This window comes from Capricornis sumatraensis, chromosome 19, assembly GCF_032405125.1.
Source record: "Capricornis sumatraensis isolate serow.1 chromosome 19, serow.2, whole genome shotgun sequence".
In the NCBI taxonomy this organism is placed as follows: domain Eukaryota; kingdom Metazoa; phylum Chordata; class Mammalia; order Artiodactyla; family Bovidae; genus Capricornis; species Capricornis sumatraensis.
The window spans coordinates 40,758,629-40,774,079 of NC_091087.1; the positions used below are offsets into that span (position 1 = coordinate 40,758,629).

The window sequence follows — 15,451 nt, forward strand, 5'->3', positions numbered from 1 at the left end:
CTCTGCTTGAGGGTGATGTCCTGGGGGTCATTACACCTCTATGCCCTGGGGCTCCAGTGTCCAGGTTGTGGATGGGCCAGCAGTCAAAAAAGAGGAGGCTGTGGGTCTGGAGTGGTCTGAGGACCTGGTGTGGGTTTCCCAGCCACAGAGCCAAGGGGGAAGGGGCACTGGGCTCTCCCTCACTGAAGTCTGTAGCATCAAGCTCCAGAAGGGTCCCTGGGAGGAAGACCAGCATGAGAGGAAGTATTGCAGAAGCCTCATGGTGGGCCCAGCAGGAGGTTAGGACCCACATCAGGGAGGTCAGCCTGGGGGCCACAAGGAAACAGGGAGACCTACTGGGGCTGCATGGAAAGCACGCCAGGTGCACAGAACGTGGCACCAGCCGAGCAGGGAGGGGTCTCCTGAAGGCAGGCCAGGCACCCTTTGCTGCAATGCAGGCACCCAGACACACATCTCTGCACAGGTGGGGGCAAATTCTGGATGACACAGAAAGAGACCAAAAAGCCCAACTGCCACTTCTAAAGAACCGGGAACAAAAGCAGGATACTGTGCATGCCCTCTGCAAGCAACACCACCTAAGGGGTGGGCAAACCACCTAAGCCACCCCTCTGACCCAACCCCTGAACACACCTCTACCCTCACCCCATATAAGTAACCTGCTCGCCCCCACCACCGCCATCCTGAGAGCAAGAAGCAAGGGAAACTTGCTTGTTCTGGCTCCTCCCTGCTGCAGCAGGGGCCCTAATAAAGACTTGCCTGAATTTCCTGTCTGGCCTCTGATCAATTTCTATTGATTAAGGAGGCCAAGAATCCTGGTAGGCTCTGTCCCCCCCAGTCCTGAGGAGTGCTGGAGGGAACTAGGCTGCCAGGGGCTGGGCCAGGGGTATCCAGGCCAGGAGAGAGGCCTGTGCTTCCTCCAGTTGGGGCAGCATCATGTCCAGAAAGGCTCCAAGCAGGACAACTGGCAAGGGCTGGGGAACCAGAGGCTGGGGGCCTGGGACACCCATCAGGCTAGAAGGCAGTGTTGGGGAAGCAGCAGGCAGAGCTGGTGGGGACCAGGTGTAGTGGCTGGGACTCGTGCCACCTGCGGGGCTTAGCAATGGCAGGGTGCTGGTAGACGGCGGTGCTGGGGAAGACAGGCCCCCTGGAAGCTGGCGACCGTGTGTCCTCAGAGCCAGCAGGCAGCAAGCTGAGAAGTGCCAGGGAAGTCTGGTCAGGGTGGCCCTGGCTCTCCCATATCGAGGACGTGTCAAGAGAGGCGGGCAGGGCCCAGGGTTGTTTGCAGAGAGGCGGGCAGGGCCCAGGGTTGTTGAGGGACCCAGGCCTCCCCAAGCACTTTCATCACCACTCATGGTGGATGGGAGCCCAGGACTCACTGAGGACCCTTCAGAAGGAGGGCCAAGCCCTCAGCAGGCAACAGGCTGGTGAAAGCTTCTAGATTTTCTGCTCTGGGGCCCCAAGCCAAACCCCAGTCCCTCTGACAGTGGGGCTTGGGGAAGGGAGGTTTAGCAGGGTTTGAGAAGAAGCCGCCACTCTTGGAATCCCAGGCTGTGAACCATCAGGAGAGAGGAATGCCCCAGCCTCACTATCCCTGCATGCGAAGGACAGGGGCTTGTTGATGATTTCATCTGGGGGCTGGTGGAAAGAGGAGCAGGGGGCCCCCTGCCAGGCCTGGCAGTCATTGGAGGGGCCTCTTGAGGTCCTTCCAAGGAGCTCAGGGGCTCAGCACCCCCTTTCCAGGAGCCTAGGTCCCTACTGCCCTGAGAAGGCACAGGAGCCTGGGAATTGGGCCCCTGGAAGAAAGAGGTGGGGGTGCAGGAAGCAGAGTGGCCAGTGCAGGCTGAGGGGGGCCAGATGGGGTGGCTACAAGCGTGGGTGGGCAGCAGCTAGAATGCCCATGGTTGGCATCCCCAAGGAGCCTCCCACCTGCCTGCCAACCTCAGTCCAGCCAGGGGAGAGTAGGGCCCTGCGGCCCCTCCCCTGCCCTGGGGGCTGGAGGCTGGCCCTGGACTGGGCTGGGCACCCCCTTGAGGAGTACGAGGGGTGGGGGCTGGGGAAGCTGCCCGGGCAGAGGTCCAGAGGGCAGAGAAGACAGCAGCCAGCAGCAGGGCCTGGTGCCACCGGCCAGAGCCCCCCGCCGCCTTCCCCACACCACCCCGCGCTCACTCCAGCTTACTCAGCTGGGGCCAGGCCTATGGGGCAGCAGGCAGGGTTGGAGGTGGCCCCAGGGGCTGAGGCGACTACTCCCACCTCTAGAGGGGCTTTTGAGGTCAGCAGAGGCATGTTCCGTCAGGTGGGAGTGAGCCCTGCTCCATTTCCTCTGCGGGGACCAAGGAAAAATAGCCCCTTCACTTAACCCCTCAGTGACAACAAGCCGGGGAGGAAGCTGCGGAGGTTGGGAGTGGGGTGTCTTCAAGCCCCTCAACCCCCCACAGCCCCGCTCTCTTCCTCACCCCTGACACCCTACAGAGCTGCCCCCTCACTCACCTCCTTGCAGGCTTAACTCCTGGCTGCAAAACTAGTGGGTCGGGACCCTTGGCCATTTGTATTAAGCTGTGGAGCAGGTTGGGCAGCCAGGGGGCAGGGCCTCAAGCAAACTGAAGGCTCACCTGAGCACCTGCCTCCTTTTAGTAATGTAAAAGGAAAGAGGCCGCACGTGTTGCCTAGTGAGGCCACCTGGGCAGAGAACCCAGGCCAGGGCAGGTCTGGGCCCAGCCAACAGAGGGCGGAGCAGAGCCGGGCACAGAACGTTCTCCGCTCCCCACTGGCCCCGAACCCTCAGGACTGGACACGGCCCCTGGTCTGCTCTAGGTCTGGACACAGCGCCTGACTTGATGCGACCATCAGCAAGTTCCTGGACGGCTTTCCCCACCTGTGACCCAGAGGAAGTAGTAGTCTGTGTTACTGGAAATGATTCCTGACTCAGTGTCCCCTTGGGAGTTCAATTAAAACCTAGATTCCAGGGCTCTGCCTAAGACCCTTCTCCATGGGGCCCAGGAGAGCATTTACCAAGGGACTGCTCGAAAAGTCCTGCCTGGTTGCAGCCCAGCCCAGGAGACTTAGCCAGTTGCAGGGGAACTGTGGGGTCAGAAGAGCCACTTGGATGGACACAGTGGAGTGGGCCCCATTCCAGTCTCCTCAAGGGGTGCGGGCAGCCACCATGCTCGCTTCCACACCCCACCCTGGCTTCCTTGCCCTCAGCTGTTAGCCATCGATATTCCTATCAAAGAATGGAACGAGCTTTGTGAACAACTGTGACGGGTGGTAGCACTGTCTCCTGGACAGGAGGCCTGGGGTAGAGCTTTGGACCCGTCCCCACCACTTAGGCTGGGGCTCCTTGGAACACCGTCGTATCTGCTCCCTTAATAGACCCCTCAGGCCAGGGCTAGGTCTCTCCCCTCAGGCTGGGCTCCCAGGACAGAGTTGTCCCAAGAGGCATCCACCCCGACCCTCGCTACAGTTCTGCTCCGCCCTTGCCCCGCTCCTGGGGCCCCAGGTTGGACGCATGGACTCGGGTGCGGAGTCCTGTTCCCAGGGCCTCAGTTCCTGCCCTGTAATGGCTGGCAGGATGTGCACTCTGGCAGGTAACAGGGGACGCTCTAGGTGTACAAGGCAGGCAGGAAAGGAGGGACAGACGGAGGCGGGAAAGGAAGGAGGGAAAAGAAAATAAGAAAGTAAAGAAGCAAGAATCAGAGCCAAATCCACCAAGGCGCTGGCAACTGAGGACGAAGCCCAGGGCGTTCAGTGCAGTCCTGTCTCTCCCTCTAGTACCCCGAGTGACTCAGACTCTCTGCTCTTCACCTTCCTCTAAACAGCACGAACCACACCCCAGCTCTTCAGGTTGCAGGACTGAATGAGCTGCCAGCAGGATGGATTGAGCCGTAACCAGGCCCCACCTTCTTCACTTTGCTCCCACACTCCAGCCACACTTCTAATCCTTCCCAGACTTTACCCCTGAGCCTCCGCACGTGGTTTTCCTCAGGCCACACCCGGCACTCCTTTCACCCGCATCTTCCTATGTGGCTTCCACGCAGGAAGCATCTCATCTGGAACCTAAGGACACCTTCTCACTGAGCCCTCACCACGCCACCCCATTAAGCCCCTCCTGAGCTTCCACTGCATTCTTCCTCCAGGTTCTGCCCTACAGTCACACGTGTCAGAGTTGCCTGTTTCCTGGTTAGCTCAGATGATGAGTGTGGTGCAATTAATGCCAAGGTTGTGGGTTCAATTCCTGTACAGTCCACAGAGGCAACTCACATTTTGGGTTTCCCTGATGGCCCATACAGTGAAGAATCCACCTGCAATGCAGAAGACCTGGGTTTGATTCCTACATCAGATCCCCTGAAGAAGGGAATGGTGACCCACTCCAGTATTCTTGCCTGGAGAATTTCACGGATAGAGGAGCTTGGCAAGCTACACCATCCATAGGGTCAAAAAGAGTTGTACACGACTGAACACATACTTCCCTTCCGCCATCAATGGCCAGGGCACTCCTCAGGCCTGTATGGTTAGAGTACAGGAGGCAACGGGTCTACACAATAATGTAGTTGAGCTCAGTGAAAACCCACAGATATTAGGGTTGATGCTGGTAGGTGTGACCAGCCCTCATGGACTGGCTCTGCCCAGATGGATGGTTAGGAAGCAACCTCCGCAGCCCTGAGAACAAACCTGTAGGAATACAGGCCAGCAGAGGCAAGGTGTCTGAAGGGAACCTAAGCCCAGCTAAGATGTGAGAGGGGCTGTCCCAGGGGTGGGGTGGGGGGATGGGGACAGCTCTGTCCTACCTAGAACTTGGCAGGTATGTCCTTGGTCCTGGGAGAGGGGTATGCGATGGTGTCTGGTGACCAGCATTTCTCATGGGGCAGTAGGCTACAGACTAGCAAGCCCCAGGACCCACATGGCCCGAGCTAGCGGGCAGAGGGTGCTGGAGAGCCTCGGCATGTGTGGGCTGGGAGCAGAGAGCTGCAGACTGTGAATGAAGGGCGAGGGACCCAGTGACGACACGTGGAGCCAACCTACGACACACACCCCTCCCCTCACCAAGACAAAGTCAAGCCTCAAGTCCAAAAACCACCCAAATGTTTTTAATGTTCAATGGCCTCTCTCCAGGGCCCACAGCCCTATTACAAACCTTAACTAGGCCAGAGGCCCAACCTGCCAGCCTCTGGCTCAGTTCAGCACTCTGCAAGGAGCTAACCCACAGCAGGAGTGGCTGCTGGGACCCTGGTGTGGGGAGGGCCAAAGTCCTTACTTTGTTGACATCTTCGGAGACTTCCAGGGCTGAGCTGTCACTCAGCCTGTCCCTTTTAGTCCCTGAGTCCCTGTAGCTGCTTGGCTTCCTGCAAACACACAACTTCCTTGGGAAAACGCACCAGGTCACAGCAGCAGCGCAGGGAAGTCACTGGGTCAGTTCATCAGAGGCCAGGGCTCCCAGGGGTGAAAGCAGCAGGACAAGGATGCCAGCCCCGGGCTGTATCCCTATGCCCCTGTGGAAGGGGAGGGGCTCCCTCAGGGAGCTCCCGACTGGGGGATTAGGGTCAAATCCTGAACGCTGGGGCTGCAGCTCTAAGGTTCCCTCGGAAATGACTCTAGAAAGTGTGTGCCACATACACTGGACAAGGGACCACTCTAAGATGCCACACAAGGACTTTCTAGAGGAAGGCCCCAGCCGAGCTCCCGTCTCCTGTTCTGGGGCAGGAAGCAGAGAGCAAACCGTGATGGGTGTGTGTCGGGCATCACTCCACAACAACCCTGTGAGGTAGGCTGTGTTGTGCTATTTTACAAATGGAGAACCGTGGGCACAAGAGAGGCAGGGGCCTGCCCTTACACAGCCAGGAATAGGAGCCAGGACTCGAGCCCAAGTCTGTTGTGCTCCAAGGCCCACACCTTTTCTCTAATAGGAAATATCCTTTCTGATAAACACCCTCAAGTTAAAAGTTCAGGGGCTCTCAGCCCAGCCCGGGGTGAGGGGTGGCGAGTAGGGTAAGGGCTGGAAAAACCGCAAGGCTGTGTCCACTCCTGGCCCTCAGTAGCTGGAATGGCAGGAGCAGGGCTTAGAGGGATCCACAGATCTCCAAACAGCAGTGGTGACCTAAGGCTACAGCTGGTGGCTCTGGCTGCCCAACAGCTGCGGGCGTGGTGCGGTCCGGTCCGGTCCCGAGGCCTTGTGGCCCCAAGTGGGCAGTGCCAGCCCATCGAGCCAGGCAGATTCAAGCAGGCTGCGGAAGCGTGCCTTCACCGTGGCGCCAGCAGCAGGGGTGGGGGAGGCACCTCGTGACCCCCCCACAGCAGTCGCCTCTGCTTTCTCTGGGCCAGGGGTCGGTGGCTTCCTCCCTGGCTTTTTGGCTTTGGGGGCAGCTGACTTCCAAGTCAGGTCTAGGCTCCCTGGCTCCTCTCTGGCCACGGTGGATTCCGAAGAGGGCACTGATCCAGGCTTGGTGTTAAAGTCACCTGGAAAATGAACAGACTGTCAGGCCGTAGACCCAGAACACCCTCAGGTCCCATCTTTGGGCCCCCAAAACCAGCTAAACCAGTGGTTCTGCTGTCCCGGGTGAGGGCAGCCCTGGTAAGGTCACAGACATCATGACCCTCCCCAGCACGTGCCCATGGGCAAGACTGTCAAGCCCATCAAGCCAAAAGGGCAGGCCTCTCCCCGGGTGATGCCAGTGCTCAATCTGATGAGGGGACCCCGCCAGGGCCTGTCTGGGCACAAGAACGAGAGCAAAGGGGCTCAACAGGCCAGACACCACTGGTCTGATCTAAAGGCTCAGTGAACAGCTGTGGGAACTGAGGAACAGAGGGGGCCCTGCCACATCATCCCCAGAGCCAGAACAAGGGACAGAGCCCAGGCAAGGCGGGGCTGAGAGCACTGCCCAGGGGGAGGGGGTGAAAGGGGGCTCCTGCTTGGAAGGCAGGCTGTCAGGGGAGCCCTGTCTAAGGACACCTCTGAGGAGCAGCTCCACAAAGATACGGGAGGGTGGAGACCAGGGCCCCAAAACGCAGCCAGAGGCAGGAAGCTGGGCCCCACTGCCCAGCGCAGGAAAAATGACCCGCCCCTCTGTGGGCCCCAGAGAGCCCAAATGGCTGGAGGGCTTGTGAGTGAGGCATCGACACCCACCCACCTTCATTCCTTCTCATCCAAGAATAGAATACTTGTATTTGCATGTTCTTTGCACCCCATTAGAGCAAATGACTCAATCTCTCAAGTGCTCAGGGGTCAGCAATGCTGGTCACTCAGACCCCAAGCTCCACATCTATCCCTTGTTGCCTCAGGTCTCCTCTCTATGGAGCCTGGACCAGATCAAAGTCCAGGGGAAGGCTGCCGGGATGGGAAGGGGACAGGAAAGAGTTTCTGGGGAGACAAAGCCAGAGGCCTGGAGGACGGAAGGTCAGGTGGGTGGCGGACTACAGAGGGGGCCTCGGCCTTCGATGCCAAATGTCCTGAAGCAGGACAGGCAGCAACAGACACCACTTGGCGCCATCACCAAAGCCCTGGCTAAGTGCGATGGCCACGGTCCACCTGGGTGGCACTGCAGCCCCTCCTGAGGGCAAGGTCCAGATGCCTGATCTGATGCAGAAGACGCTCTCAGACACAAGAAGGTCACAGGGGAGCACACCACGCACAGACTTCACATGGCAGGGAAAAGCAAACCGCAGAATGGCATCGACTCACAGGCAACTCCAGTGTCTACCTGGGAGGACTGGGGAACTACTGAGCGCTGGCTGAGTACAGTGCTGCTCACTGGGCCGGGACAGACTGGGGTGGGAAGCAAGCTCAGGCAGAGGTGAAGCTAAGGGTCAGGAGAGACCCCAGGTGCAGAAGCCCAGCAAGCAGTCGGCAACTTGGGGCTTGAGCTCAGAAGTGTGGAGGCGGGGCAGGACACACACAAGGGGAAATGACCTCAGACAGGACACGGGGCCTGGTCAGAGCCCCAGGAACACCAGACGAGAAACTTGCACCAAAGATGGAAAAGGCACAACGGAGGAAGTGGGGGAGCAGGGATCGTGGAGGGAAGGCCAAGTTTCCCTGGGGACGGAGCAGCTGGCAAGCTGACATGCTCAGGGGCTTACAGAGGAGGCTGTGAAGGTGCTCGTTGACACTGGGGGTGAAGAAAGATGGGGGCCCCCCCAGAAAGCCAGCCCCTGCCTTTCCCCCGTACTGGGATGAGTCCTTCCCAGAGGCCCAGGAATCCCTCAGCCCCCAGCGGTGACCACTCACACAGCCCACACACCTATCACTCGCTCACACAGCTCCGGCGGCTACGGGGGTGGCCCCATGCTCACCCAGTTGGCGGCGGACGCAGTCTCGCCACTGCAGACCCAGCAGGTCCGGGTAGATGTCGGGCAGCTGGCGCAGCGCCAGCAGCTTCAGCATGCGCGAGGTGCAGCCGTGCAGGGCACGCTCCCGCAGGGCCCGCTCCTCCGACAGTGTGGTGGGCCGCAGTTCCACACGGTGCTCCTGCAGCACGTGGTCCACGGAGGCAGGCGGCAGCCGCGGGAACAGCCGCTCCTTCACCAGGTGGATGGGTACGAAGATGGCCCCGGCCCTCACCACGTGGGGGAAGGGGCACTGCTGCGTGCACACGAAGCTCTGCAGCTGCGACAGCAGCTTGCCCAGCAGCCCCTGCACGCCCTGGCAGTCCTGCCACGCCGCCCGGCCCCAGGGCCCAGACGTCTCGAGCCACTCGCGCAGCTTTTCAGGTGGGGAGTGGGCCACGGAGCCCGAGATGGCGTCACACAAGGATGCATGCAGTCCTGCGAAGTGCTGCTCTGAGGAGTCGGCCGTGGCGGGGGTAGAAGCTGGGGAGGGGCCAGCAACTGGAGCGGGAGCCGGAGCCGGAGCCGGAGCTGGTGCGGGCGATGGAGCTGGGGCAGGCACGGAGGCGGGGGAGGCCATGGCTACAGCTGGAGGGCTGGGCAGTGTCAGGCCAAAGCAGGCCACGGGCAAGGGCTGGGTGAGCATCTGTAGTCCAGGGGGCACCGGGGTGGGAGTCGGGGTGGGTGCAGGCTGGGCCGGGGCAGGGGCCAAGGTGGGCACGGCAGGGACCACAGCTGCAGGCAAGGGTGCTGGCCGGATGATCTTGAACTTTCGAAACATGAAGGCCACCGAGCTGTGGAAGTTGGTCCTTGGTGTGGCCTCTGTGGTCACTGGCACCCCAGGTGGTTCTGACGTCTCTGTGACTGCCTTTGGCAGGCCCTGCGGATTGGAGACCATGTCCCCCGTACCTGGCACGTTGGAGACATTGCTTCCTGCGGCCAGCATATCCACGGCTGGGGTGCGCTTGGCACGTCCCATGGGATGAGGGACCTTGGTGGGGGAGGCCTCGGCGGCGGTCTTCTTCACACTTAAGTCCAGAGCCACCTCCTCCTTATGTGAGGGCTGCTCACTGGAGGGGGTTTCCTGGGCAGGTAGGGGCCTTCCACAGTCTTTGTCGTGGCTCTCGCTGGGGGCTGGGGCCGGTTCAGGCTCAGCTGGGCCCTCGGGTGCTGGCACGTCCAGGTAGTCACGGTAGGGGGCCAGGCTGAAGACATTGTCGATGACCGGCATGGGTGGAGAGCTGGGGGGCAGTGAGCCCTCATCCTGTGGCAGAGACTGGCGCTCCTGGGCACAGGGTGGGAGCGGCGGTGGGGTGTGCGGAACTGGACTATCTCCGATGACAATGGGTACCCCGGGGCGCTCATCAGGCCGGGGCTGGGGCTTGGCCTGCGGCTGCGGCTGAGGATGCTCCTTTCTGCAGCTGGGCAGCCACATCTTCTCCTCGGCTTCCTGCACGGGCTTCTCTGCAGGCCTCGTGAGCTCTGAGCATGGCCGGCTGGCAGGCAGAGGCTGGCATGCCCGCTGGAAGGCCCCGGGCTTTGGCAAGGCCTGCACATTGTTCTGGGAAGGTGGCGTCCCTCCAAGCCCTGGGGATGCTCCGTAGAGAGAGAGGTCCTCCCGGGCATAGGGGAAGCCCAGCGTTTGGGGGGCAAAGTCCAGTGGGCAGCGTGGGGTGAGAGGTGGCTCCAGCTTGAGGCCTGGCGAAGGTGCTGGGAGGGGAGCGGAGGGGTAGGCGTAAGTGTCCAGCCCCACAGGGGGCATACAGGGTGTCTGAACGGCCTGCTGCCTCAGGTAGGGGCTGTTCAGCCCACCAGCTGGGTACCCAGCCCCCTTGGGGGCTCCCAGTGGCTGCAGTGGGAGCACTGAGCCATAGCTGCCCGGCTTCTCTGGGTGGCGACAGGCTGGCAAGCAAGGCACGGGCTGTGTGGGGTGGGGCAGCGGATAGTGAGGGGGCACTGCGTCCTGGCAGGTTGGTCCTAGGGGTTGGGCCAGCTGGGTCCAAGGACTCGGGGGGCCCTCGGACAACGCCTGCTTGGGGTCCCCAGAGTAAGGACTCGCATACTTCGAGGCCAGGAAGCCTGTGCTGTGGAGGGCCCGGTACTTCTCCAAGAAGGCCTGGCAGGGGGAGAAGCTCGCCGAGGAGTCTTTGTCAGACGCCCCAGCTGGCACCCCACGCAAGAAGGTGCCATCCAGGAACTGGCCCTTGCCAGAGGCTGGGGGCAGAGAACAAGACGGGTCCACTGGTGGTAACAAGGATCCGGTCACCAGCGTCCAGTCAACATCTAGAGGCTTCTTCGGTGCCCCCTCTCCCAGGCACGTCGAGAGCCCGTAACACAGGGGGCTACGGTAGACAGGTTTGGGTGCCGCCAGTGGGGGACCTGGGTAGGAGTGAGACTGGAGACCAAAGGGCAGGAGCTCGACAGGGCCAGCGTCCTGCACCTTCTCAGAACTTTCTGTGGGCGGGCGGTAGAGCAGGCAGCTGGTCAGAAGACTGTTTGCTCGGAGTGGGGGTCCTGCCATGTTGGTAGGGTACAAGGGTGGGTATGGGGACCAGGAAGCCAATCGCTCAGACCCTGTCTTAGGAGGAGCCCCCATGGGGCAGGAGAAGTAGGCACCCTTGTAGCTGCAGGGGTCCTGGTTACCAGAAGAGGGGAGTAGGCTGTGGCCGGGCCCGGAGTCTGCCTCTAGGCGGGGCAGCTTCCCATACATCACAGGCCCCAGGGTCCCCAGTGGCCGCTTCTCCGCCATCACTGTGAAGGCTTCAAGCCCTCCAGGGCCCCAGCTACTCAAACGCTGACCTGGGAGAGAGAAGAGAGGCAGGGGCTGTCAAAAAAACAGGCCACAGGCAAGCAACAGAGAACTGCTGTTCTCACTGACTCACTGCCATGCCTAAGAACTTGCCACTTAGTAGATGCTCACTAAGTACAATCATGTATGGATACTAAGTACACCCCTTCATGCACAGATTCATATATGCTAAGTACATCCATTTATGTACGGATGAATGAATGCACGCATGAGCCAACTTTATTGCTAAAGCTGTAAAACCTTTTGCTTAAAGAATTCTTACACAGCAGCTCTACTATCAGAGAAGGCAATGGCATCCCACTCCAGTACTCTTGCTTGGAGAATCCCATGGATGGAGGAGCCTGGTGGGCTGCAGTCCATGGGACTCTCGAAGAGTCGGACACGACTGAGCGACCTCACTTTCACTTTTCACTTTCATGCATTGGAGAAGGAAATGGCAACCCACTCCAGTGTTCTTGCCTGGAGAATCCCAGGGATGGAGGAGCCTGGTGGGCTGCCGTCCATGGGGTCACACAGAGTCGGACACGACTGAGGCGACTTAGCAGCAGCTGCAGCAGCAGCAGCTCTACTATACCCCTACCCCCACTCCTGGAGTCCCTTCAGTTCAGCTTTACTCCACATGACTCCCAAGACCCCTTCTGAAGTTTCAGACTCTGGGGAGCACAGTCTGAGGGTCACTTTGCTTGGCTACTCCTCCTGTTCCTACTTCCATCCATATACAGATGAGGAGTCCTGTTTATCCCAGTCATTGATGGAAGAGATGGGATGAGAAGCAGGCTTCCTACTTCCCACTACAAGCTCTTAAGTCTTAGATGCCACAGTGATTTCCAGATTCCTACAGCAGGCAAGGTGTGGAATCAGGCATTGTCTACAAATCCAGATTTCCTGTGACACTCTAGATCTCACTTTCTGACCTGTCAGTCTTATTAAAAAGTAGCAGCCAGACCTGGAACCAAGTCCCCAGGCCCAGAAGGACACATACTGGCTTGGTTTTAGAGAGTAGCAGTCCCCAGGAGAGGTGGCCCTGGGGAACCTTTGGTGTAAGCCCCACCCTCACCCTAGAACCAACCTCACCAGGAGAGCAAAGACTGTCCAGCAGATGGCGCTGTGGCAGCAACAGGAAGCTCCCACAAAAGTGCAGGAGCGCCTGTGTCCATCCCAGCCCCAAGCTGCAGCTGTCCCAAGGCGCACGGGGGCAGCACAGGACCGTGGAGCAGGTGGGGAGGCGAGATGCAGTGAATATCCAGGGAGGAGCTTCCACGGTCACGAAGTGCTAGTTGGCAATGACCCCCTTGTACTGAAGGAAAAAAGTGCCAGAGAGACTCTAAGGTCCCCAAGCTAGGCCAAGCAAGACCCAGAGAGGTCAATGTGGATTTCCTCAAGGCAGCAGGTACCCCATGGCCCAGGAGAGGTCATCTGAGGCCAGCCTGCTAGAACCACACTGACCTGCTTCTACCTCCCCCAGTGCCCTGCTCCCCGAAACCCTCAGGTGGCTTAGGAAGGATGAATCAGCTCAATCTTGCTATGATTAGGCCATGGGCCAGGTGTCACAGGGTTCTGTCACCAAGCCAAGACCAACTTCCACCCCCCAACAACCCCTGCAGTTCTCTCCCTTCAGCTGGTGATCAATAACACCCACAGGCTCAGAGTTAGACTGGCACAAGCCAAGGGTATTATGGGAGCCAGTGACCACCCTCATTCCAGCCTAAGTACACCAAGGAAGCCAGGCAACACTCAGACAGTTGTCTCACCTCCTGGCCAGACTCTAACCTCAGACCAGCATGAAGAAGTGGATGGTCCTGAGAAGACAGGAAGGGGCATCGGGGCCACAATACCGATGGCAGTGCCCTACAACAGGGCATGCATCCCAAGGGGAAAGCCTCCCACCCCGGTGCACAGCAGCTTTGCAAGAAGTGGTTGTATGGTTTGGGGGTGGGGTTTGAGACCCCTGCCCTTGGGGAGCTCTGGGTTAATTAAGTGTGGGCTCTAGTCTCACTTCCCCCACACACTCCTTGGGACCTTCTCCATACCCAGCCCCAGCCCCCAAGAGCCATTCTCTCCTGGGCTCTGCGCATTGTGTGCCCTTTGCCCTGGGGACTTCCTGCGACACCCCTGGGACTCATCCAATAAAGGTGAGGCCTCTTGGGACCCCCAAATCTTGGGGGAGAGATGAGGGCTCTAGGGAACCAGCAGAGAGCTATGAAGGGTATGGGGGTAACACAACCTCCTGCTATTAGAAGGTAGAGAGCCCAGCACACAACCCCTCAAGGCAAGGCCCCTCTCCAAGCTAAATGGTAGCCCAAGTGTAGGTGCCTCCTTCCCTCACACACCCGAAGAGGCAAGCAATTGTTTGAAGAAGGGCAGGGCTCCAGGGAGCAGGGCCACATCACTCTTCGGGCCATCCAGCAGCTTCCTGACAAGTTGGAGCTGGGCTGGGAGCCCCATTCTCAAGCAGCGGCCAGGAGAGGAGCCCACCGCCGCCGTGCCATCCCTGCCCTAAACAGCAGGGGGCGCAAACAGCTCCCTGGCCCAGTTCCAACGCCTAAGGGGTCTCCTGATAGACATTGGACAAGACCAGGAAGAAGAGAGCGATCCTGCCCAGCTGTGGCCAGCGCCTTTTAGAGGCTGAATCGGCTCCGCTTCCCGTGTTCTCACACCTCCCCCGGCTGAGGTTTTGGGCCCTGCCTACGCTACAACCGCATCTAGGGGCAGCCCAGGCTCTAGCGGTGGGGGAAGGGTGGCGGGATCCGCTCCACGCCCCTGTCCTCTACCTGCCTCGCCCTGAACTCCAGTGTCTGGGGCCCTCAACCGACCTGGCTTTGGGGCTGCTGCCGCACCCGACCCCGCCGGCTTCCGGGTGTCCCCATGCTCTACCCGGCGGCGCTGGGGCGCACGTGCACCCCAGCAGGCCGATACACAGGCCGCCACCCATGCAAACCCGCGCCTGCAAGTACGTGCCTGGCCCGTATCTGCACACACTCCCCTCCAGAACTGCGTTCTCCCCTCGCTCGGGGCCCCGCACACCGACATCTAAAAACTGGCGGGAGGGCCGGGGTAGGGGGCGGCCAGGCAGCAGAGTTCGGGCAGCCACCGCCTCCGGGCGATCCCGCCAGCCTGGGCTGCGGCCAGAGGGTGAGTCAAGCCTTAGCAAGGAAACCGCAGGGCCGTCCCGTCCCAGCAGGGCGCGTCCAGGGCCCCAAGGCGTCTCAGTGCCAGCCGCCCCCAGGCAAGGCCCCCGCCGCCCCCTCATCTCCGCCCGGGCAGTCCACGTGAGCCGGGCCCCGCGGGAGGCCCGGGGGCTCGGCCTTAGCTCCTCTTCGCCAGCCCCGAGCCGGATCGGTCACCCGAGCTCCAGAGCGCTACCGGGCCCCCGGGGCCTCGAAATCCAGGGAAAGTCGGGGCAGCGGCGCGACCCCTGCCCGCAGCCCGCCCGCCGGGGGCCCCCCTCCTCGGCAAGAAGGAGCCACGCCACCTCGGCCCAGGCCCAGCGCGCTCCATCCCGGGACCGGCCGGTAGGGGCGCCCTGGGGCAGCGCCACCCGCCCCTTCCCCACGCGCCGCCCGCAAACTCGGCCCAAGTTTCCGCGCCCGCCGAGTGGGCGAGCTCCTACCTGCAGGGCACCCGGCTTCCCGCTGCTGCTGCCCGGCACCGGGGCCGCATCCTCCAGCGCCGCTGAGGACGCGCGTCCTGGTCCGGCGGGGCCCTGCGCGGGAAGTCGCGGTGAGCACCGAGCCCAGAGCCACCCTCCTCGCTGCCGTTCGCGCCGCCGCCGGGCGCCGTCTGCGGTCCCGGGCGGGGCGGGCTGGGGGCGGAGCGGGGGCGGAGCGGCCCGCGCAGCAGGGGCAGAGCCGTGCCGGGCCTCTGGGAGTTTGTGCTCCCCTGAGTCCCGGGGTGAAGAGGACCTGCCTCTGCCAGCCCTCCGGGGACCGGACCGCCGGCGCTATGCACACTCTGTACCCCCTGCTCTCCGCGAAGCCATCGCCCGGCGCGCCCATCACACGCCTCCGTTAGACCCTTCATTCATTGCCGCTTTTTAGCTCTGTGAACTTGTGCCTGCCACTTGACCTCGCTGAGCTTTAGTTTCCTCATTTCGGTAAAACTAGGATTAAATTATATCATAATGGTGGTGTCCTAAGGCTTAGAAGTGTTGGTATTAAATATGTGACTCTTGGCTAGTACAGTTGTGTTGCTGCTGCAGCTGCTGCTAAGTCGCCTCAGTGGTGTCCGACTCTGCGACCCCATAGACGGCAACCCACTAGGCTCCTCCATCCCCGGGATTCTTCAGGCAAGAACACTGGAGTGGGTTGCCATTTCCTTCTCCAAAGC

The 15,451-nt window shown here is 60.8% G+C and overlaps 1 protein-coding gene across 1 annotated transcript; it reads right to left on the reverse strand.

The window, feature by feature from the left end:
- Positions 1-5,216: 5,216 nt before the first annotated feature.
- Positions 5,217-14,871, reverse strand: C19H15orf39 (chromosome 19 C15orf39 homolog). Its single transcript, XM_068991244.1, has 3 exons — positions 14,736-14,871; positions 8,284-11,115; positions 5,217-6,450 (listed from the first exon to the last, which is right to left on the reverse strand). Exons 2-3 carry the CDS (start codon positions 11,063-11,065, stop codon positions 6,098-6,100), a joined length of 3,135 nt encoding a protein of 1,044 aa, XP_068847345.1. The 5' UTR covers positions 11,066-11,115; positions 14,736-14,871; the 3' UTR covers positions 5,217-6,097.
- Between the last annotated feature and the right edge of the window lie 580 nt (positions 14,872-15,451).

Coding starts and splice junctions, on each gene's coding strand:
- C19H15orf39 (XM_068991244.1), bottom strand. CDS start 11,065: ATGGCGGAGAAGCGGCCACTGGGGACCCTGGGGCCTGTGATGTATGGG. Junction 6,451..8,283: donor CTGCGTCCGCCGCCAACTGG/GTGAGCATGGGG, acceptor TTCATTTTCCAG/GTGACTTTAACACCAAGCCT.